The sequence below is a fragment of the Bubalus bubalis genome, chromosome 3 (assembly GCF_019923935.1).
Source record: "Bubalus bubalis isolate 160015118507 breed Murrah chromosome 3, NDDB_SH_1, whole genome shotgun sequence".
Taxonomy (NCBI): Eukaryota; Metazoa; Chordata; class Mammalia; order Artiodactyla; family Bovidae; genus Bubalus; species Bubalus bubalis.
Genome location: NC_059159.1, coordinates 104,888,010 through 104,911,937, shown reverse-complemented (window position 1 = coordinate 104,911,937; position 23,928 = coordinate 104,888,010). Strand labels below are relative to the sequence as shown.

At 41.6% G+C, this 23,928-nt stretch overlaps 1 protein-coding gene across 7 annotated transcripts in view; it reads left to right on the top strand.

Annotated features, from left to right (window-relative positions):
* SMARCA2 (SWI/SNF related, matrix associated, actin dependent regulator of chromatin, subfamily a, member 2) overlaps nt 1-19,894 on the top strand; it is a 180,738-nt gene extending 160,844 nt beyond the window's left edge. For all 7 annotated transcript variants that reach the window (XM_025281569.3, XM_025281570.3, XM_025281567.3 and 4 more), the window contains 5 exons: nt 8,244-8,349; nt 8,850-8,951; nt 12,173-12,305; nt 16,876-17,018; nt 19,031-19,894. In XM_025281569.3, the coding sequence (XP_025137354.1) occupies nt 8,244-8,349; nt 8,850-8,951; nt 12,173-12,305; nt 16,876-17,018; nt 19,031-19,066 (520 nt within the window). In that variant the 3' untranslated portion in view covers nt 19,067-19,894. The remainder of the gene's footprint in view (nt 1-8,243; nt 8,350-8,849; nt 8,952-12,172; nt 12,306-16,875; nt 17,019-19,030) is intronic.
* The last annotated feature ends 4,034 nt before the right edge of the window (nt 19,895-23,928 follow it).

Below are 23,928 nucleotides of genomic sequence, written 5' to 3'. Positions count from 1 at the left end.
ATTTAAACTGCAGCTTCCAGAGGCATAGAAGGGGGTGACGTTTGCTTCCTCGGGACTCTTCCAAGTCTGTCTGGCCCCTTACTGTCACGTATGCTGCTTCTCCCCAGAAGCCCGAGTTTAAGACATGTTGTTCAGAGCTTGCATTATGATTAATTTTTAAAAATTCTTTTAAAAAAATCCCTCCATGTGTTCAAAAGCACTGAGCATTTTCTACATGTCAGTCTCTGTCTAAGTATTGAGAATGGGGCGGGGGAGGGATGAGTAAAATGAAATGCTTTAAAGCATAGTTGGAAAGAGTTATATAAGGGAACAACACAGGTCTATCGTCTGAATCAAGTGTACATGCCAGGTGAGAGGGTAGGCATGGTGGAAGCCAAGTCAGTCGGTGGCTTGTGGAGGGAGTGTAAATCTCCCCAAAGTAGCTAGGGGTGGGGTGGGGGAAGCAAGGTGGGGGGAGCGAGGTGAGGAGGCCCATGTATGTGTAGGCAGCCAGGGAAGAGGTAAAGAAAAGCGGAACCCCTTCTAGAGACCATACACCTCTCAGTGTGAGCGGGTGCAAGGGAAGAGGGACATAGCACTGGACAGGGCGACAGGTGTGGGAGCAAGAGAACGAGTACTCAGAGGTGTGGTTCACAGGACTTTGGGGCAGCCCAGATGTGAGGTGGAGGAGAACTTTATAAACTCCTGGTTCTCTGTCCTGAGTGGTAAGTGGATCTGGTGAAATTTGCATTTATAGAAATAGGGCTGAAAAAGAAGGTGGCCTGTGGTACCCAGCCCCACATACTCCATCCTAGGAAATCTAAACTCTCTCCATGGCTATTAACAGCCCTTAATGTTGTGATTATGTTGTTAGCATTGACTAGCCCTTAAGAACCAGCCAAGAAGCTCTTTTAGACAATATTTATTTTTAGCAACATTGGCACCAGACATTCAGTATTTCTTTAAATGAGGGAGAGAAGCTGTGACCAGACCTCAGGCTCAAGCAGGACCCTTTTCATTTAATTAGATTACAGAGAAATTGCCATGAAATACAAGCATAACCAAGTGGAGACGCTCAGAGAATTGTAGTTCTAGGTGAAGAACCTTTCTTCCCTTACTCAGTTTGGGTACTGTGGGCTCACAGACAGGGCTGGCAGTCTGTCTTGTATTTTCCCCTGGAAGAGGGCATGGCAACCCACGCCAGTATTCTTGCCTGGAGAATCCCATAGACAGAGGAGCCTGGCAGGCTACAGTCCATGGGTCCATGGGGTCACAAAGAATTGGACACAACTGAGCAACTGAGCACTCGTGTACTAGCAGCACGAGTGAGGAAATCAGAGCCTCAGGTGATGTTCCCGGCAGTGCTTTTTCTCAAGAGTATGGTCCTCACTAGAGATTCTAGTCCTGGGGCTTCTTGGAGAATTCCCAGTGTGGTTAAAGCCCCTGAGGTGTTTTGCTACAAAGTAGCCAGTTGAACTTCCTTTAACTCAGCATTTCCCTAACTCATTTAACCAGCGAAGCCCTCTGTCCTGGGAACACTGTTAATGATCCATTAAGCTCTTCTTCCATAGGGCACACGTATTGGGAAATGAGGGCTCAGAAGTTGCATTTAGTCCTGAGACCGTTGCATTTAGTCCTGAGAGAGTCAGCTCAGGGAAGTGTGGATACCAGGACTTAATTTTGCCCTCCTTAAACAGTACTGATACTCTCAGATGTGTACTGGGATATGCCGCTCTTTGCCTCCTGGTGACTTGACACTTATTAATGATGCTCAGCCAATTTTAACCATGTACAGCAGGTGGGCAGCCCACAAATAAACTTGGCCCATCCGCTTTCTGAGGCACAAAAGGCCTCCCCGGGGCTCCGAGCTGCAGCCTAGCCCAGGAGCCCAGGGTCTCTGCCTCTCAAAGCTTCAGGACAAGCAGCACAAGCAACCTCTCTCTGAGGCAGGGGAAAAAGCCCCAGCTAGAAACAAGGAAACTGACTTTCTTACAAGGGCTGATAAGCTGTCTTCAAAACCACTCTCTGTCTTTTGATTTTAAAACGGATCGTTCTGAAAGAGGACAGTTATTAGGCATAAATGTTCTTGTACATCCATAGGAAAAATATCTGCCTTGTTTCTTTAGAATCACACCTCAAGTGTCTTCCTTAAGAATTTCCTAAAACGGCCATTAGACGAAAAAGCACACTTGGGGTGCTCGCTGCAACACTCGGGCACACCCCTTTAACAGAGTGGCATTTGGGATCTGCAGCTCAGGGAGAGAGCCATTTGACTTTGTTTGCCTGCAAAAGCTTTGTGCTTTTTGAGCTTGATCACAATTCAGCCAAAAGCTTTAAAGCTTTTTTTTTTTTTTTTTTAAACATTATGAAATTAGAGACCTGGGGAGAGATCAAAGGACAGAATATTCAGTGGAAGGGAAGGTGGGTTCTTACCTTTGGAAAGGAAGGCTTCCTTCGAGTCACTTCTGAGTCTCCAAGATGAGGTGACAAAAGCTGACCAAGGAAGCAGCGTCTCCTTGAGACAGGTGGACAGGTAGAATTCCGTGCCTCCACCTGCTGTGATGAAGCATTGTGGGAAAGAAAGAGAAGAGGAAACTAGGTGGCCCGAGTCAGTATTTCCAAAAAGCCAAGTGACGGATGATAAATCTCAGTCATCTCCTCAAAATGCTTGTCCAAATACACAAGTAAATAATACTCCAAACCTCATGTCCTGGTCATCACCTTTGCTTTGCCGTAAGTTCGGTGAGAACTTACTTCGTTGTAAGTTCAGTGAGAAAATTCTGAAGGAATAGATAGGAACTTTATACAGTAGATTCTGTTAAAATCTACTTTTTTTTAAATAAAAAATTTATGGAATTATTGTTCTATTATTCTATTTGGCTTTATATGGAAGAGTTAAAAGGTGCCAGGTGACAAACTGTGCTGTTTACGGTGACATAAATAATACTTGGTCATATGCCCCTCAGACGACGTTTCTCTGGGAAAAATCAAATTAGATTTTTGACTTATAGCATGCTTTCAAAGAAGGTAACCCAGGAAAGTGTTTGAGGTCTATTTTATTTATGGATGACAGTATGGTTCCAAATCATATTAGATTGTAAATCTTCATTTTGTTGAACAAGAGCACATTATTATTAATGTTTATTTATGCTCTGACATTTCTCCTTCTGGTCCTTAGTTCATGCCTTTTAAAAAATCTAGTTGAATGTGTATTGCATTTACAATTTGATATCCTGTTGGTTTTTTCCATTGAATGTCATACTGAGCATTTTTCCTGTCTTTTAAGGTACATAATTTAAAACTACATAATTTTAGATTCTAGCATTCCCTCACTTGTTTTTTCCCCTAATTGTTTAGCATATTGGCTGCCTTATTTTAAATAATCCTGTGATGAACATCTTTACATGTACATATAATATACATATGTATATATCTTTATCCATATTTCTGCCTAGAGTAGATTACCAATCACAAAACCGTACATCAGAGTATGATTGCATTGAAGACTTGTTAGAGCCTTGGTGCTTTTCTTATTGAGCTGAGCGAGCCCTTTAAGTCTCCTAACTTTGGGGCATTTACCTTGCATAAACCTGGGGTAACCTCATTTTGGTTGATAGGCACATTGTATATCTAGTCCTTAAACAACCCTTGGGGTAATTTTCACAGCTATCCATTCCACTACCAAAAGCTAGTCAGCCCACATCCCATTCTCTTTTGGTATTACCTCCTATACCCCTCAAGAAGCCGGGAAGTCAGATTCTCAGGCTTGTTGGGAGTTATCGGTATTGTCTGTCAGTACTCAGTAAGATTCAGATGAGAGGCCTCAGCAGAGAATGCAGAGTGCAGGTGCTCTGACCCCTGCTGTATGACTGGCTCAGGTTTCTGGGGGCTTCCCGGATAAGCAGAGTGCTACTCAGATCTAAGTGCATTTTTAAACGGTATTTACTAAACCCTATAGGAATCTGACCCTCTAAAAAGACACATGCTTTCACCTACTGCCCTCCAATGCTGACCCAGTTTTTGTGGTTTTCTTCTCAAATGATTTCCTATGTTTGACTCCTTTAGGACTCTAATAATTTTCTGTGAAACCTTTCCAACTACAAGTGGGTATTCTAAATCAGGATGAAATTTTCTTATGGAGGCAAGAAAACCATACATTTTTATATTCATTCATTATAAAAAAATATAAACAAAACCTATTTCAGCTTTAGTTGAGATTACTTTTCCAGAAGTATCCACTAGGAAATCTTGTCAGTAGATCAGCTTTGGCAGGTAAAAACACAAATCATGAAGCAGCCAAAAAAATTTTTTTAAAAGGACCCTTAACCAATATCATTAAACACATACTAGCCAGCATTTTCGGAGAAGGCGATGGCACCCCACTCCAGTACTCTTGCCTGGAAAATCCCATGGACGGAGGAGCCTGGTAGGCTGCAGTCCATGGGATCGCGAAGAGTTGGACATGACTGAGCGACTTCGCTTTCACTTTTCACTTTCATGCATTGGAGAGGGAAACGGCAACCCACTCCAGTGTTCCTGCCTGGAGAATCCCAGGGACGGGGGAGCCTGGTGGGCTGCCGTCTCTGGGGTCGCACAGAGTCGGACACGACTGAAGCGACTTAGCAGCAGCAGCAGCTAGCATTTTAAAGGAGTAGGTTTCTAAGGTAGTATTACAGTCTTATGCACTCTTCCAGCTTTACCTAAACTGTAATCAGAGGTAGACCTGATATTTATGTGACATTTATAATGCCTGTAGTCATCATTTTAAAGTCACAGTAGTAGAGATGTGAAATTCTTGCCATTCTGTTTGTGGAGGTAATGGGAGAAAAACTGGCTCCCAGATGAAGCACAGCAAAGCAAATCTTGTGTGTGTGTGTGTGTGTGTGTGTGTGTGTGTGTGTGTATGTAAGCATGTAAACTCTACATGCAGCACTTGCAAACCGCCATTAGCATAGTGGCATGTAGGGCTTTTCCATCTCATGTACCATGACAGCATAGCCAGGTGTCTCTTTGACCTCTGGAGAGGAAATGTGTTTGCCCACAAGCACCTGCGAACTCTGTTAAATGCAGTGGGTTCCTTTAGGTTTGTGTTTTAGGTTATTCTACTTTTCCACCCCCTACATCTTACAGGATCACATTTCTTATTCTGTGACAGACTGTTGTATGAAATACGTGAGAAATCAGACCATTTTGGAGGAGGGGGACGGGTATCACTTTTGCCATGGCAAACAGCACACTTGGAAATTATAATTTCTGCTCAAGCCTTAAATGTATAAAATGACATAATGGAAAATGCCTTGGGGGTAGGATAAGAAATGGAACACCTTCTGCAAATCATTGTACAATTAGTCCATTGTTCTGTACTTTAGGGGAAAAAAACTTCCTGGCAGTGAAGAAAAAAAGTATTTGAGAAGGTATATTGAAAAAGCATTTGTGCAGCTTAAGTTTGAGAAAGAAATGCCAAGAATTCAAAACTCTGTCAGGCTGCCTTCTTTTTTTTTTTTTTTTACCTTTTTAAAAAAACCTTTAATTTAGGGGAAAATAAGTTATCATAACAACATTAGCAAGTGGTCCGGCTACCTCGTGCATTCTATAGGTTATATAAAAGCTGAATGTCCTTCAGGACCACCTGACATTTCCTGCCTGGGGTTAAGATGAGAATTATCCCCTCTGATAAGAGATGGGGGAAGGGTTCTGACTGCATGTAAAGTGTTCCCATGCTCTGTGGAGGAGAGAGAAAACCCAACATACATAGAATTAAGTTCTGAGCAGCAAGGTACCAAGAGTTGTTTAATATTGAGGAGAACAGTTTCTTGATCCTGGATGGATCATGGAATATTTGAAGGGAGGAAAGGATAGAGAATGTTGTAGCCATGGAGTGAGAGGTGGGAGACTTGGAATTTGTGATAAAGAGGGGATCGGCTGACGTACTTGGGAGTACGCATAGAGAGGCTGTTCTGACCAGAAGAGTCACATTAGCAGGACAGACGGGGTTTGCAGAGAAGGAGCTGAGGAGGGCTCTGAAAGCCAGACTGAGGGGTTTGAATGGAGATGGTTCTAGTGAAACCACAAGAAGGTTTCCTTAGATGGTGTCCAGGTCTTCCTTCAGCTCCGGTCCTTGGTTCTTCGGAGGTGTTGGGGGCGGGGGGAGGATAAACAAAGTGAGATAGGAATATTAAGCCACATGAGCCTTTGTTTTTGAAACCAAGTAAATTTATGTCATTTTACAGGTATTGGTCCTGAGTTTCAGGACATTCAGCTGTCTCTTTTATTGAGCATAGATAACTCTGGACTTGTCTCTTTCATAGGTTCTAGAATATGTCTTGGGACCAGGACATCAGACCGAGATTGTTTGAGCCATTCTGTCCCTGATGAAAAGAGCTTTACCACACCCTCAGTGCAAACTGCTTCTTTCCTACTTCTCTAGTAGCGCAGATGAAATTGAGAGGATATCCATCACAGGTGTACACAGCAAAGATATACTTGTAATCCGTCAATAGAAAAATGACACCATCTGTTGGCAATGTAGAAAATGACACTGAAGATGTCACTGAGGGTCAGGTGTTAAATCCAAAATTACAAAGAGGTCTGACTGTTGCTAGGGTATAAAGAATGCCAGTTGTAAACAGAAAAATGAATATCTATAAGTTCCTCTATTGCCTTTCAGATATTCATTTACAGACTGGTGAAATGTTTGTGTATTTAAGTCTTAGAATGGGAAAAAGAAAAACAGAACAGAGATTGTGGCCCTGTGTCAAAGGTGACAGCAAATGAAATGGCTTTTTTCATATTCTATATGGTATAATATATGGTGGTACCGTCACATTTCTCAACCTCAAATGGGAGGTAGGGGTGGCTGAGGGCAAAAGAACACCTTGGTTCTTGCCACAATAATCTTTAAAATCCAGCTTCCTATCAAAGTCCAGTCTTCTTATACCTCGTGGGTTGGCCCCTGGTTTTAGTATTCATGAGGCCTGTATATGCATTAAAAAATAAAACTAAATACTGACCCAGTATCACAGAAAAACTCACCCATCCCTTTGACAGGATTTTCGGTTAATTTATGCAGGTCCCTTTGCACTTCAGCATTTTCCCCACTGGTTGCTAGGCAACCATTTGAGTTACTGCGCATGCCTTTTTTATGATAACTGTCATTATGATTATTTTTTAATTATACGACTGGGACTATAGATTAAAACAGCATATTGTCACTCATTCTCTGCTGCTGCTTCTAGCATTCTCACACACTCCTAGGATTACCTTCCAAAATTTACATGGCAGTGATTTATTTTTATTTTTTTCATGTATTTCTGGCTTCACAAAAGAAGTGGAGATGGCATTGTAGGGGAAGTGAGATTTTTGTGAAAAATGACTATACCATATCTCCCAAGCTGTTATTGATCTAGATAGGCTCAGTCAGAAAATAGGATCCTGAGCCTAAATTATATCTTGTTCCTTTGATTGTGTCTGCTTCTAACATTAAGTAATGTTAAATGCTTATATTGCATTATAGTCTGTTTCTCAAAATTACAAAATGTGCAGATTTGTTGCTATTAAATGTGCTTTCAAATAAAGCTACCATGAATTGGGGGGGTCGGGGGGAGGGTACAGCACTGATTCCAGGCGCATGAAGCGGCCACACTTGCTAAATATGTTTGTTCTTTTCTGCACAAATTACTTCATACACACAAAATGGAGTTAGGCAAGATGAAGGGGTTCCTCCGGCAAATAATAATAAAGGTACGTGTGGTTCACAGTGTGCAAAAATGCTCTCAAAGGAATAAGACTGCAAAGATAAGACAGCCCTAGTTCATACAAAAGCTTTTCATGTGCATTTCCAGAGTATGTTCTCACATACTATTTTCTGAATATACAGTGAATATGAAAACAAAGGGGTATGGAAAGAAAGTCCGTGTATTTATTTTTTTTATAACCAGTTCAGTTATTACTCATTTAGAAATGGAATTTTTGGTCGAATGGGATATTTTAAATATTTGAATCAAACTGAAGAGATTCACTCTGTGGATTTCCCATACATATATGACAGAAGTGGAGACCTACTGGTATTTTCGTGTGATTTTGAAGTTAGCACCAGGGACTAATCTCTCATAGCATCAGTCGTAGGATTTTCTTTGCTCTAAAGAGCCCCATGTTTCTATGCATGGGATGCCCTTTGCTTTCTTGACATTTTCTGAAAGAGAACACAAGTTTGTCTCAGCAGTGCGTGATCTGTTACGGTTCTGTGTGTTTCCCCCACCTTACAGTTCAGGGCGACAGCTCAGTGAAGTCTTCATTCAGTTACCTTCAAGAAAAGAATTACCAGAATATTATGAATTAATTAGGAAACCGGTGGATTTCAAAAAAATAAAGGTACATCTTTTGTTTACAAACTTTTATTTCTTAAATAAAATAGAAATGTAAATAGGTTGAAAAAATCGTAATTATTAGGAGCTAACAGTGGTGACCTGTCTTCCTGCCACTGACACCCACCAGGGCTTGGCACTGAAAAGGTCGGGGTGTTCCTGTGCCTTTAGATGTACGTTATTTAATCATCATATTGAGGGCTCATAGTGATTACACTGCATTTTATTTAAGAAGTCTCAGATTGCTCCCATGACCCCAGTGCTCTTACAGGCTCCCATCACATGCTCCTCACTGCCCCTTGTAAGAAGGGTGGTCTCTGTGGATGGCGCCCCCTGGAGTTGTGTAGCCCCATCTTTCTGGCAGGACTGTCTACTGGGAAGACAAAGGGGAGATCAGGCTTTGTTAACCAAGTATTGATTGTTGTATTTCTACCTCCACCCTCCCCCACCCCTGCACCACCACCGCCCCCCCGCCCCCGACTCTGTTTTATCCAAAATTTCCATCAGGAAAGAATTCGTAATCATAAGTACCGGAGCCTGGGTGACCTGGAGAAAGACGTCATGCTCCTCTGTCACAATGCTCAGACATTCAACTTGGAGGGATCCCAGGTGAGACACGTTTAACCTTAAACATGCCTGTGTTGTTTTCAGCAAAATATTTTCTATCCTGGCAGAAGAAAAGGAAAAATAAAAGCCTATCTTTCCATGCTACTTACCTATGTAAGTCAATCGAGGCTTTGGCATTTTTAAATTAATGCCAGCTCCTTTGTACCGTATCCATGCTAGTTCCTACTTGTGCTTCCCTTTTAAGGCCTGGCTTTTAACCAGAGGAGGAATTTAAGTTAATAACTTAATATAATGCCTAAAAGCTAGAGGTACAATCTTTGCTTTTATAGAAATGGTGTATTTGGTTATATTTACCTTGGGTTTTCTGATTGTAACTTTGCCTCGGGAGCTGAAACTGTTATTTTGTTTTAAAACAAAAATTATATAGCAAAAACAACCATCACCTCTAATTGTTACAAAAAAGCTTTTTTATCAGGTCAGCTGCAATTCTCTTTACTTTCTCTGCAGTTAGTGGGTATAAGAGTCTGTAAGTAAGTGATTCTATTAAAATAAGTAGGTGGAGGACACTCTCGCTTTAATTACACCTCAATTCCACTCACCTTTTGTAGGAACTTTCCTTTTCCCATCTATGCTCTCATACTCAGGAAGCAGAAAGAACATGAAGGCAGGCCAGCGTGTCTGCCAACCAATGCAGTGTTAAACCACCATCAAATTCCTTAGGCCTCTTTCCTGATTGGGCTTTTTAATCTTCATGTCAGTTCTAGTCACTAAATTGGAGAATGTGGACCTCCTCAGAATGTGCCTTGAACAGACTATATACCTTTCCAGTTAATGGGACTTAATATTAGTGTTATTTTGACCAAAACAACAGGTCTTGAAAGCAAGCCTTCTTCAAAGAAATTGAAGGTGAAAACTAGGACACAGTTAAGTCCGAGAGTCAATACGGAAGGGTTTCGTGAATGACCACTTACGGTTTGTGGGTAGACTGGAGGTTCTCTACAGGACCATGCCTACATCGTGATATTCACCCTGACCCACCACCCCCAGTTTGCCACACTGCCTCACCCCTGACCTGGGGTGATAAATGGCCTCTCGACTGGCTTCCCTCCCAGACCCACCTGGATGTTGGTTTATCTTTCTCTAAGCACCTTCATATTCTGTCCACTTCCCACCAAGCTTTGAGCTTCCCCACGTACTATTAAAATGTAGAATGAATTTAATCATCATAGTCTGCTTTCTGAGGTTATATCCTCACTCTTTGCTGTTCCTCAACCTAAACAGTTCATAGTCCAATAAGACAGGTCCCGTAAACACCCACTTCCCCAGATACACATGCAGTTGTAGGAAAGAATATAAATGCAGAGTTGCTTGATAGTAACATCTTGCATAACAGCCATCCCATGTCATAACCAGGAAATTGATGATGGCCCTACCCCAGACACATCTTTGTGATTCTTGCCTCCCCACCTTCTCCTTTGCTCCCCTTTCCTAAAAACCCCTCTTTCTGACCCCGATAGGATCGTCCTCACCTTTAAGATCCAGCTGAACTATAGTGTCTCTGGTGAAATTCTGCCCCAGTGGCCCCCTTCCAGTGTGTCTTCTTTACCATTTTTAAGTGTACAGCTCAGCAGCATGAAGGGTATTTTCATTGTTGTGCAATAGACCTCCAGAACTTTTTCACCTTGTAAAAGTGAAACTCTGTAATCTTTCCACCAAACACTGTTCTACCTTCTCTTTCTATGAATTTGACTATTCTAGACAGCTCATAAGGGATCACACAGTGTCTGTCTGTCTGGCTTATTATTTCACCTAGCATCGTGTCCTCAAAGTTCATCCATGTCGTATAGCGTGTAACAGGACTTGTTTCCTTTTTAAGGCTGAATGATATTCCACCATGTGGATACCTCACTTGGTTTTTCCATAGCTCTGTGGATGAAAATGTGGTCTGCTTCTACCTCTCGGCTACTGTGAATAGTGCTATTGTAAACAGGGGTGTGTACGCATCTCTTCGGGACCCTGCTTTCAGTTCCTTTGGGTATATATCTGGAAGGGGCTTGCTGGATCATATGGTACTTCTCTTCTCAGTTTTTTGAGGAAAAGGGCCATTTTTGAACTTTAGAGTTCTCTCAGCAACCGCACAGGGCTATGCTCACATATGTGCATACACTAGAAATAAAGCATTTATTGCAATACTGTTGGCTGGCACAGATAAAGTCAGTAATAAATAATGGTTTTCCATTTTTGTTAGGAGAATTGCACCTTTAAAAAAAAGTTGCTATACCACAGTACTTGATGGAACAATTTAAGAAATATAGTTTGATTTATTTTTTCCTTCTAGATTTACTGAGATTTTAGTGACCTAAGGCACTGTATAAGTTTACAGTGTACAGTATAATTTTACTTACATAAATCATGAAATGATTGCCACAGTAAGTTTAGTGAATATCCATCATCTCATATAGATATAAAATCAAAGAAATAGAAAAAAAATATTTTTCTTTGTAATGAGAACTTAGATTTACTCTCTTAACAGCATTCATATAAAATGTACAGCAGTATTGATTATATTTACCATATAGTACCTTACATCCCTGTAACTATTTGTCTTATAACTGGATGTTTGTATCTTTTGACTGCTGCTGCTAAGTCGCTTCAGTTGTGTCCGCCTCTGTGCGACCCCATAGATGGCAGCCCACCAGGCTCTCCCGTCCCTGGGATTCTCCAGGCAAGAACACTGGAGTGGGTTGCCATTTCCTTCTTCAGTGCGTGAAAGGGAAAAGTGAAGGTGAAGTCGCTCAGTCGTGTCCGACTCTTGACGACCCCATGGTCTGCAGCCTACCACGCTCCTCTGTCCATGGGATTCTCCAGGCAAGAGTACTGGAGTGGGGTGCCATTTCCTTCTCCAATCTTTTGACTACCTTCATCTAATTCTATCTTCCCCTACCCCTGCCTCTGGTAACCACAAATTAGATCTCTTAAGAAATAACATCTTTTTAAACACTAGTCTTGCGTCAAAAATGAGAGGACATCTTATTGAAGCCCACCCTTCCCTCTCAAGCATGTGTGCACACACACAGATGCTGAAATTAGTTCAGCTGTATGTGGACTTTTCCAAGAAGAAGAATCTCTCTGTAGATCTGAGTTTGGTGTTTTCCTGTTGGGTGTCAGAGGTGTGGGCACAGGGAAGAAAAGAGCACGCTGCTATTTGTGAATTTCAGGCCCTCAGATTGGGGTTTTTAACGGTTGCTATTTTGACCCCTTAGATCTATGAAGACTCCATCGTCTTACAGTCAGTGTTTAAGAGCGCTCGGCAGAAAATTGCCAAAGAGGAAGAGAGTGAGGACGAAAGCAATGAAGAGGAGGAAGAAGAAGATGAAGAAGAGTCGGAGTCAGAGGGTGAGTCCACGTGGTGTCTCCACTTCTTTGGGTCCTGGCCACCTGCGTCATTTCTCACAGGGCAGATGTGAGAGTCAGGCAGATCTGGATTTAGGCCTTGGTCTTCTGTGGCCTTTCTAGGCAACCCTGGCAGTGGACTTAACCTTGCTGGAGCTCAGTGTCCGCCTATGTAAAACTGAGGTTCTAGCTACACCTCCACCCACGCAAGAGCGTGGCACACAGCCAGGCACACAGCACGCACCGAATGTTGCCTTTGGAAATCAATGTAATAGACGTTTTCTACCAGCGTGGCTGCTCTACCACCTTGCTGTTACCCAGCACGGTGGGTCTCTAAACTGGGTGGCTGCTGGGCTCCACCCCTGAGTTTCTGATTCGGTTGCCTGCGGTGGGGTCTGGGTGTCTCGTGTTTCCACCGGGTGCGCAGGGGGTGCATCCAGCACTGCACTTTGAGAATCACCACCTTGATGCTCAGACCGTGGTGCATTTTGTCCTTCGTGGATCAGATACTGATCCTGTCTTCTGAGTTTGGATATTTTATTCATCATGGGGTTTTTATTGCCATGAATTTTGAGCTTTTAAAACATCGCATTGACTGGTATTTATCTTGGTTACTGAATCTTGGAGCCCTCTCAAGTTTTTCACCCAAGCCAAGAATCTCCCTAGTCTTAATCTAGTGCCAGCCTGGATGGGTAACCATATTATTTCAAAGGTTAAGGCTGCCTTGAAAACATCTAAAATTTCTTCTTACCTAATTATGTTTTCACCCCATACTTCCTCTCAAAGTAATTATAGTCTTCTAGATAAAACAGTATAGGTATGCTTTAAAATTTTTTTATTAGATACATGCTTAGTACAGACAACTTGGAAAATATTTTTAAGAAAAGAAAATTGGTAAAATTCCATCACCCAATACACATTTAACTCCAGTTGCCTTCCAGTTTTTTTCTACACATAAATATTTATAGAAGTATCACACACTGTTTTGTAGCATGATTTTTCTATTAGGAACCTTTTCCCACAGCAAAGAGGTTTTTATACAGCCATATATACGAACACCCATTAATGAATGTACCAACAGAGAGTAATATCACTCTGAATAATGCTGTCTGAACATTCTTACCCATAAATCACCGCACACATTTTAAAAACACATCTGATGCCTACGTATTGCCACAGAGAATGGAGCTGACATCTTTGTCAGCAGAGCACTTAAATGTTTCCCCACACCTGCATCTGCTCTCGGGATTATTCTCTTTAGGGATTCCGCCTCTTAAGTACTAGTTTAACCTTTTTCGGTTTCGTCTGGTTACTCCCTAGTTTTTATATCCTAGTGTTTGATGAGTAAGTCGACATAATTTTTTCTAGCTAAACATTTCCGAATTTTAGAGCCAGATTGCTAATCTGTTTTCAAATAGCTCCCTTCGTATCCCAGCTATCAGTTGACTTTTTCCCTAACCTCTCCTGAGACTTAGTGTATTAACTTTCTATGGCAACTCTAACAAATGACCCAAACTTAGTGCCTCAGTACAACTTACACTTACTGTCTCACTTCTGTAGGTCACAAGTTTGCTGGGGGTCTCTCTGGGCCAAAATCAAGGTATTAGCAGCCTGCCTTCCTTTGTGGGGGTTCCAGGGGAGAATCCATCTCCTTGTGTCTCCTCCTCATGTTGCATCTCTTTGACCCTCTCTTCTGCCTCCTCTTCATCCACGGTCTTCTTTTTGTTGTTGAGGTATAACTGATATATTAGGTTCAAATATACAGCATAATGATGCCATATTTGTGTATATTTTGAAATGATCACAATAAATCTCCTTGACATCCATCACCACATAGTTAGAAAAAAATTTTTTTTTTCGTGACAGGAACTTTGAAGATGTACTCTTAGCACATTTCAGATATGCAATACAATATTCACTTATACTCACCCTGCTTACCTTAAACCCCATGACTTATTTATAACTGGAGAGGTATACCTTTTGATTCCCTTCACCCATTTCCCACCCCATCTCTGCGACCACCATATCTGTTTAGTTTTTAATCTCACATGTAAGTGAAAGTGTACAGTATCTTTTGCTCTCTGATTTATTTCATTTAGCATATTGCCCTCGTGGTGCATCCATGCTGTCACAAATGTCCTTTTTTAAAACATTTTATTTCATATTGCAGTATAGTTGACTTCAGTGCTGTGCTAGCTTCAGCTGCACAGAAAAGTGATTCAGTTGTACACAGACATGCATCCATTCTTTTTCAGACTCTTTCCCCACGTAGGTTATTACTCAGTTCTGCTTAATCTACTGCTGGTCTTCTTAGGGGTTCCCTTGTGCCTAAGTTATTTTTGCTGCTGTTAAGGGTTTTTAAGTTTTGACATTCTAATTACAGTGTCAGCGTGCATCTCTTTGGGTTTTCCCTTATTTAGGAATCCCTGGATCTGGACCCAGCTGTGGGTCACTGCACCAGGGATAGGGTTTGCTGTGAAATTATGTCTCAGCCTCGTCGCTCCTCTTACCTGCTTCAGTGTGGGTTTCTCCTCATTTGCCCGGTGTGGACGTGTCACTCGGCCAGTTTCTGCATCTTTTTCAGAGGCAGTGGGCCCGTTTGTAGCTTACATTCAGTGTGTCTGTGGGAGGAGGCGAGTTCAGCCTCTTCCCATGTCATCATCTTGAACCAGGAGCTCCTCTTCTTCCACTTTGAAGGACCTGTGATTAGACTGAGCCTACCTGGTTCGTCTAGGATAATCTCCCCATCCCAAGGCATTACGGTATGCTCCCTGCTGCAGTGCAAAGTGAATGTATTGACAGGGTCTGGGGATTAGGACAGGGATATCTCTGGGAGGCGTCATCATTCTGCCTACCACCCTGGTTAATTAGAACTTGTCACAGTCTATGTGGTGGTAACGTAGAGGCTTAGAATACTGTTTAAAGGGCCAGTTTGTTAGCCTAGTTGCCCATGGCAGCCTTTTAGGTGGGTTTTGTGGAGGAACGCAATTCACTGACTCACGAGCCTGATGGCCTTCCAGTGCCCACCACTCCCGTGAGTATTTAGATTGTGTTCTTGAGCATGTACTTTCTCGCCTTTGCTCCCCGTCTTCTGCCTTTTCCTGACTTCCATGGATTTCCTGTACTCCTGTGTTAGGAAGAACTACACCTGTATAGGGAAAGGTAGTACACTTTTTCTTTCCAGATTACTATTTTTTGAATTTAAAGGCCTTCACATCTTACACACATTTCCATTAATAGGCAGACCTTCTCATGCCCAGTCTCTTCTTCTTGTCCTAAATTACTCTACCCAAAGCAACATGTCCCTGCCTTATAGCTCATTAAGCAGCAGACATGTGGGTATGGTAGATGGAAGAAGCCTGGACTAGAAATACTGTTTTGTGCACTAGGATTTGCCAGCTTCTGCCCTATTTGGGGTGGGGGGAGGGCATATGTTGTCCCTACCCTTCAGAACAGCTGTGTCTCATCCTTTTTGTCAGCCTACACGTCCATGGAAGACTTAATCTCTGGAACTGTTCAGTGGGTCCCTCCCCCTTCACAGGAGTCTAAAAAGTTCTCATCTCTGAGATTCCCTTATCTATTTCTAGGGTCTCAAGACACCACCAGACATGATATTCCAACAAAACGAGTTTGAATGAGAGACATTCATTCTCAGTCACCTCATTATCCATTCCTGAAAATGCTGTTCTAGGGACACCTGTCCCAGAACAATGCTGGAGGACAGATTTTCTGTGTACCTTGGGATGTATACCTGTAATTGTGGTATAACACTTTGACCTCTTTCTTCCAAATGTTTTTATTTCTATCCTCAGAACAGTCCTGTGAAAGTGGAAATGGGTGCCATCTTTCTGTATGTGTTTATACTGGTATTCTTTATATTCTCTGTATACAGAATTATATGGAATTTTATGTCATCTATAGAGATTCATACACACACACAGGGATGAATATATTTGCAAATAGGGATGTATACTACTTTCTCTGGAAATAATCACCAGAAAGAAAACAGTAGGAAGAGAGACCAGAGAAGAGAGAAAAAAGCTTTCAAGTTCATTTGTTTGTTTTTACTTTCCATTTTGTACCTTGCTGTGGTGTTAACTTTTTAAGTCAAATGGCGTTATTTAAACAGTAAAATCATTGTTTTTTTTGTTTTTTTTTTAAAACCCTTTTACACTTACATACTCTTTTCAAGGTTAAAGTTCTCTTTTTAAAAATGCCCATACCCCTCCATGCAGTCAGTAAGGCAGCTTTCACCATCCTGGTTATTAGGAAGATCCCTGTTCAGCCATCAAGAGACCTGGAAAATGACCCAGCGCAGCTTCCCTCTGGGACCCCATTCCGTCTAGTTGCATGTTTAGGGTGACTATGTAACTTATCATGCAAACCAAGACACATTTGCAAGTGAAAGAGTGCTAACTATAATTGGATCAGCCACTGGAGAACAGGCATGAGTCAAGGACATTCTGGGCACTCTGGGATGTTGGCTTTGTCATCTGTAGGCTGGGATCATTTTACTACTTGTAAAAAGATTCCCCTGTGATTCCTCATTGCTGTCTGTTTGGTTTTATTGTAGCAAAATCTGTTAAGGTGAAAATCAAGCTCAATAAAAAGGATGAGAAAGGCCGGGACAAAGGAAAAGGCAAGAAAAGGCCAAACCGAGGAAAAGCCAAGCCCGTGGTGAGCGATTTTGACAGCGATGAAGAGCAGGATGAGAATGTAAGTATGGCTGTCTTCACTGAAGTTGGGAAGCCCTCCCCACTTCTGTTTCCCTCTCGTACGCCCATGCCCCTTCCACCCTCTATGCTTTATTACTCAGAATTGAAAATGTAAAGATTTGGTGAGATTTCATTATTGAGGGGTGTGAACTGAGCTGCGTGATTTATAACAGAATTTGGGGCTTTGTTTATTGTCTTTTTAATAGCCTTCAAAAATGAAAAACTGCTAAATCAAGTTCCCTCTTTCCCTTTATCTTCCCAGTGCCTACTTACAAATAGAGTTTTCTGCATGGCCAGTTAATATTTTATAGCTGTACCACCCAGCATACCTAGTATATAGTGGTATACAGAGGAAATAACCATTACATGAGAGGCTGAGAAAAAGTGATAGGATGTCAGAGTTTTGGATCTGAGTTGCTACTTCAGGTGCCATACAAAGAACTCCGAGACAGCAAAAGAGACATTGATGTATAGAACAGTCTTTTGGACTCTGGGAGAGGGAGAGGGTGGGATGATTTGGGAGAATGGCATTGAAACATGTATGATATCATATAGGAAACAAGTCGCCAGTCCAGGTTCGATGCAGGATACTGGATGCTTGGGGCTGGTGCACTGGGACGACCCAGAGGGATGGTACAGGGAGGGAGGAGGAAGGAGGGTTCAGGATGGGGAACACGTGTATACCTGTGGCAGATTCATGTTGATATATGGCAAAACCAATACAACAGTGTAAAGTTAAAAAATAAAAAAAAGAACTAAAAAATAAATAAAATTTAATTCTTAAATTAAAAAAAAAGAACTCAGATGAATTTTACATACCTAGAGATGTTATTTTTAAAATTTGAAAAATTCAGAGTGCATTGATGGAGCCGGGTCCTGACATAAGGAACTTCTCATATGGTACCATACTTCATGCTTATAATAATCCCAAGATAGATGTCACTCTCACCTTACTACAGAAATCAGTGCTTATTTATGTTATGTGTGTTTTGCTGCAGGTCATGTAAGTAAACAGCAGAGGCTGATTTCAGACCCAAAGAGCATAGCTTGGTCTAGGGCGCTGTCCTTGACTCTGTGGGCAGCCTAGGTAGCTTCTAATACAGTGCCTTCTGAAGGGCCCTCCATTTCATTCACTTTCCAGAGGACTTCCAAGTTCCCTACCACCAATCCCCTTCTTTTGCTTTCTGGAAAGTTAATTTTCCATGTTCAAATGTATGCTAGTTTGATTCTCCTTCAACATATTTGCCATTGAGGTCTGTTGAGAAAAGTTTAGCATTCTTATCCCACCCTCGACACAAGCGTTTTCAAATACATTTAAAATCCTAAAATCAAACGCACAGTACTTTATTCTCCCTTGCAATGTGTGTGTGCTTAGTCATGTCTGACTCTCTGCAACCCCATGGACTGTAGCCTGCGCTCCATGGGATTTTCCAGGCAAGAATACTGCAGTGGGTTGCCACTTTCTCCTCCAAGAGATCATCCTGACCCAGTGATTGAACCCACATCTCTTGCAGTGGTAGGTGGATTCTTCACCACTGCAGCACCTGGGAAGCCATGGATTTTCTAAAAATAGTGCTCAAAATAGAAATCACTAGCCATGAACTTCCCCGGTGGTCCAGTGGTTGGGAATCTACCTGCCAATGCAGGAGACACAGGATCAGTCCCTGCTCCAGGAGGATTCTACATGCCATGGTACAGATAAGCCCATGTGCCGTAACTGCTGAGCCCGCACTCTAGAGCCACAGCTAGAGAAAGCCCTCACACAGCAACGAAGATCCAGCAGAGCCATAAAGAAATCATAAGCCATGAACTTTTCATACCCAGCTGCAAGAGAGCACAACGCTGGCACAGATGGCCAGCACTGCTTTGGGGTTTCCAAGTAGGAGCTCCCCTTTCAGCACAGAGACTTTTGATGCCGCTTTACTAGTAGGGTTAACTGTTTCCACAATGTCATTTCTTTTCCACATTATCTCTCTGTGGCTTATTGTCTTTCTGTCCTACATTTACTTTTAGGAACAATCTGAAGCCAGTGGGACTGATGATGAGTGATCACTACGGACATTTTTTTCTTGGTAGAACGGAACTCCTTCTTCCCCTCTCTCGTCTCTACCCAGTGAGTTCATTTCTCTTATGGGCACTGGGTCGTTTCTATATCATTATCATCTATAAACTAGCTTTAGAATAGTGCCAGACAAACATATGATATCATGGTGTAAAAAAACACACACGCATACACAAACCTTTGTAACATATTGTGACCAAATGGGCCTCAAAGAAAAAAGCTTTTGATGGAAAAAATGTGGGTGGATGGTATATTTCTATGGGTGGGTCTAATTTGGTAACAGTTTGATTGTGCCTGGTTTTATCACCTGTTCAAATGAGAAGATTTTTGTCTTTTTGTAGCACTGATAACCAGGAGAAGCCATTAAAAGCCACTGGTTATTTTATTTTTCATCAGGCAATTTTCAAGGTTTTTATTTGTTTGGTATTGTTTTTTTTTACACTGTGGTACATATAAGCAACTTTAATAGGTGATAAATGTACAGTAGTTAGACTTCACCTACATAGACATTTTTCCATTTTATGCTCTATGATCTGAAAAAAAAATGCTTTTTGAATTGTATAAGATTTATGTCTACTGTAAACATTGCTTAATTTTTTCGCTCTTGATTTAAAAAAAAGTTTTGTTGAAATCGCTATTGAATATTGCAATCTATATAGTGTAATGGATGGCTTCTTTTGTCAACCTTATCTCCTATGTTACCAACGTGTATCGTCTCCTCCCTAAAGTGTACTTAATCTTTGCTTTCTTTGCACAATGTCTTTGGTTGCAAGTCATAAGCCTGAGGCAAATAAAATTCCAGTAATTTCCAAGAATGTGGTGTTGGTGCTTTCCTAATAAAGATATAACTGAGCTCAACAAACACTGCCTCTGGTTTTTGAGTTCTGGGAGATTAAAACCCTGGTGCCTGAGTAAGAGTCTCCTGCAGAGGGCCAGGCAAGCTCTTTCTACAGTGCAGATGGTAGGAAAAAGAATTCTTCAAGACTGAGAGTATCCCCTAGAATGAACCGGTGTGTTGCAAGGGAGCGGAGTTTATTGCTTGTGTGACTTCTTTAAACTTACATAACAGGACTGATGATGCCATGGACTGAGTCACACTAAGCCCCTGCTCAACCTTTTCTAGTGGTTTAACTTCTATTTACTTACCAGAAAATCCACAGGTCCACCTCAGAGATACTGCAGGTCCAGTTCTAGATCAACACAGTGAACAGCACAATAGAGTGAGTCCCACGAGTTTTTGGCTTCCCAGTGCATGTAAAGTTCAGTTTGCACTATCCTGTAGTCTTAAGTGTCTAACAGCATTAAGTGTGCAATAGCATTATGTCTAAAAAATAACATACATACCTTCTAACCATCATCTGAGGCTTCAGCGAGTCATGGTAGTAATAATCAGATCACAGATCACCACACGTATAATAATGAGAAAGCATCAGAACCACTAACACAGGACACGGAAGCATGAAGCGAGCAAACGCTACTGGAAAGTAGTGCCAACAGACTTGCTGGGGGCAGGGGTCCCTACAGACCTTCAGTTTGCGAAAAACATGGTATCTACAAAGCACAGTAAGGCAAAGCACGGTAAAATGAAGTATGCCTGTCTATAGTAATATAGATTTATACCTTGGTATTTAGTAAATCTATATTCATATCAATTTAGAAAGATCTGAAAAGTGCTCATTTTCAAAGACTGGTTCAGTGAACACCCCATATACCTTTCTACTAGGCTTCATTAATGACTGCTCTATCCCACCCCACCCCCAACCACTTGATTCTTAACCAATGACAAGGACCAGAATGGAAGCATTTTCGCTTGTCTCTAATGCATTAGTTGGTGGAAACTTCATTTCTTAGAAATGTCTAAGGAGAACTATGGGATTCTTACTTTCATAATATGAGGAACTGCCAATGCATCTTTCTTTGAATCTTGAAGGAAATTTGACCCACACAAAATGCAATCCTCCCGTGAAATTCCTGTTTTTCTAAATGTCCACTCAGGTCTGAATTTCCAGTTAGTCTAAGCATTGCAGAATGTGTTGGTTTCCCTTGTCGGCTTGTTTAGTTTGCTGACCACAGTAGGACTGTAGACTCCCAGGAAAGAATAAACCACATTAGTTTTTCTTATTGAGATGATTTGCTATTAAAGGCACTGCTGTTCTAAAGCCATCCAAACCATTGTCTTTATGGTTTAGGATGTCTGTGGGTGAAGGATGTTCTCTGATTTCTCTCCTGCTGTCTTGCTGTGTTGTTCTCCCTGGCTAGAGTAGAAAGGAAAGGCAGAAGGTGGCTCTTAGAACACTAGTGAGCTGGCAGGGAACGTGATCACGCGTGACTAAGAGGCATCTGCACATCCGCCTATTTTTAACCTGGTCACAGCATCCACCTTGTCTGTTTCCAATAGCTGAGCCCAGGGGTAGGCTTCGTTCTTTCCAAAAGCAAAAGTTTTCCAGGAACAGAAGAAGGAAGCTAAGAGTATCAGGCAATGTACTTGATCTTTTACTAGAATTATTTAATTACAAGAACCCTGGGAAGAAGGCATGGTTCTTATTCCCTTTCTATAAATAAGGATGATGCAAAGGAGAGACTGAATAGCTATGGCCAGTGCCCCAAAGCATAATTTGAAAGTTAAGATTTGTTTGCCTCCAAAACCCATCTTCCTTGCAGCTTCCCTACCTCCCCAGTGAGTGAAGCCTGGAACTGATCTTACTGATAAGCTCCAGGTACCCCTTTGTTTGGCAGTTGCTGATATTACCAGGCTTAACAAATGAGTCCTGGCTTAGGTGTCTGGTTTCCATGACTGAGAATGGAACTTTCCTCTATCTGGTTTTCTTGGCTCGGCTCCTCCACTACCTTCGTTCTTTCTCTTGGTGACAAGCCACTCCACAAGGGTTAATACCTTGTCCTTTACACCCAGCTGCCATTGGATCGTAAAGGCCCCTGAGATTCTGCTGACGTGGATGGCACTAGGGCCCTCCAGGTGATTCTGATCATGCTCAAATCAAAGGACCACTGCTAAAGCTATCAGATTCTTAATCCCCATTATTTCATTCTTGGGGGACAGTATGAGGCCACAGTGGTCCTGATCCTGATTTAGATCACTGGTACAGGCATATACATCCATCACACAATCATCATTCTGATAAAACCAATATAAATGGAAATAACTGAAAAGTCTGAATATATTTTCTCTTTCTGACGCAGCTTTTCTGTCATATAGGTTACCAGGATGCAAGCTTCAATTGTGCTTAACTTGAACCTCATTCAGACTGATAAACTATAATACTTGGGGGAAATATTTTTGGTCTTCTTAGCAGAAAGCTGGAGACATATTCTCCCCTTATGAATAAATGTAGTTCCCATGAGGATATTATAGTAAGAGTCAATCTCATTCTACAGATAACGCTGGAGGAATGGCCAAGTCTATTCCTCGTCTTAAAATTTGCTAAATAAGAGCCACATCAAACCAGATAAAGTGACGTTTCTGTCCTTATTCACACATGCTGTCATACAGTGCGTGAATCGCAGGGTTTTTGTTACACTTGGGGAGAGGTCATCAAGCGTGAGGCGGCGCGGGGCAAGAACCAGCGACTGGCACGTCTACAACAGCTAGACCTGCGCCCAGGTGAGCTCTGCTCATCACTGGTGTGGTTTAGGACACTGAGCTTATTAACAGAGGGTGGAAGTGGCATGTTCCTAGTGACTAAGCCCTTTATGCAACAAAGTATCGGTATTCTGCATCATTTTCAGTAAGAATTTTCCAAAGGGGTTTTCCAAGTTGAAGAAAGCAAGACAACTAAGTCAAGACTATGGGAAAACCAGCATTCCTGTTTATAAACACTGGTTTCTTTTTAAAAATATATATATACTAGAAAGAGGCCTCTGTCATTTTTCAAAGCATATTTTATTGAAGTGTAGTTGATTTACAATGTTGTACTAGTTTCTACTGTACAGCAAAGTGATTCATTCATACACATATATACACACGCTTTTTCATATTTTTCATTATGGTTCATCATAGGATTTTGAATATAGTTCCATGTGCTGTATAGTAGGACTTTGTTATTTATCCATTCAACAGAGGCCTCTTTGTGAACTCAATAACTGCTGTGAAGCAATGCTCACTGTGAGATTATAAACCTTAGAGAGACTGGACTCATAGTGCCCCACCAGAAAAATACGCATTTTAAATTGTCTTGTTAAACCTTTAAATTTCTCCTCCAAGATGATAAAATGGACATATGTCCACCACAACCAGTGAAATACAAAGAAAATTAATTTGGAATTCACCCCTACCAGGCAATCAGCTTTAACAGCTTGATGTGATTACTTCTGCCTGTTCTTACTCACATTAAAACACACACACACACACACACACACACACACACACACACAGAAACATACACCGTCAAATGCCAGCTCCCCAGCTATCACCCGTGTAACCTAGTAATAATATGAAGTGGAACTCACTGCTTCCTGTGGTAAGGGAACCCACTGCCTTAATTGAGCTTTGGTAGTTTGAGAAGGAAAGTCAAGGTTGGATTTTCTTGAAATCTGATTTTGGTTAAGACTGGGTAAAAACTGTGATACACAGTTTAGGACTGTGGAAGGAGTAAGGTAAAGATTTTGAGGGGGCAATCTAAGAGTCTTAGGGCATAGCTATCCATTAATTATGTTGCTTTCTCCTGAAGAGCTGACCTGTCTTATAGGAAGCTCATGTAATAGACAATAATTATTTGCCGGAGCAAGTTTCTCCTGGAAAACTTCAATTATGCTAATGATGACAACGGAATTGTAAAGTCATGTTAATATAGATAGTAAGCTGTGCTGGGGTTGAATGTTCAGTTTGTTTCTT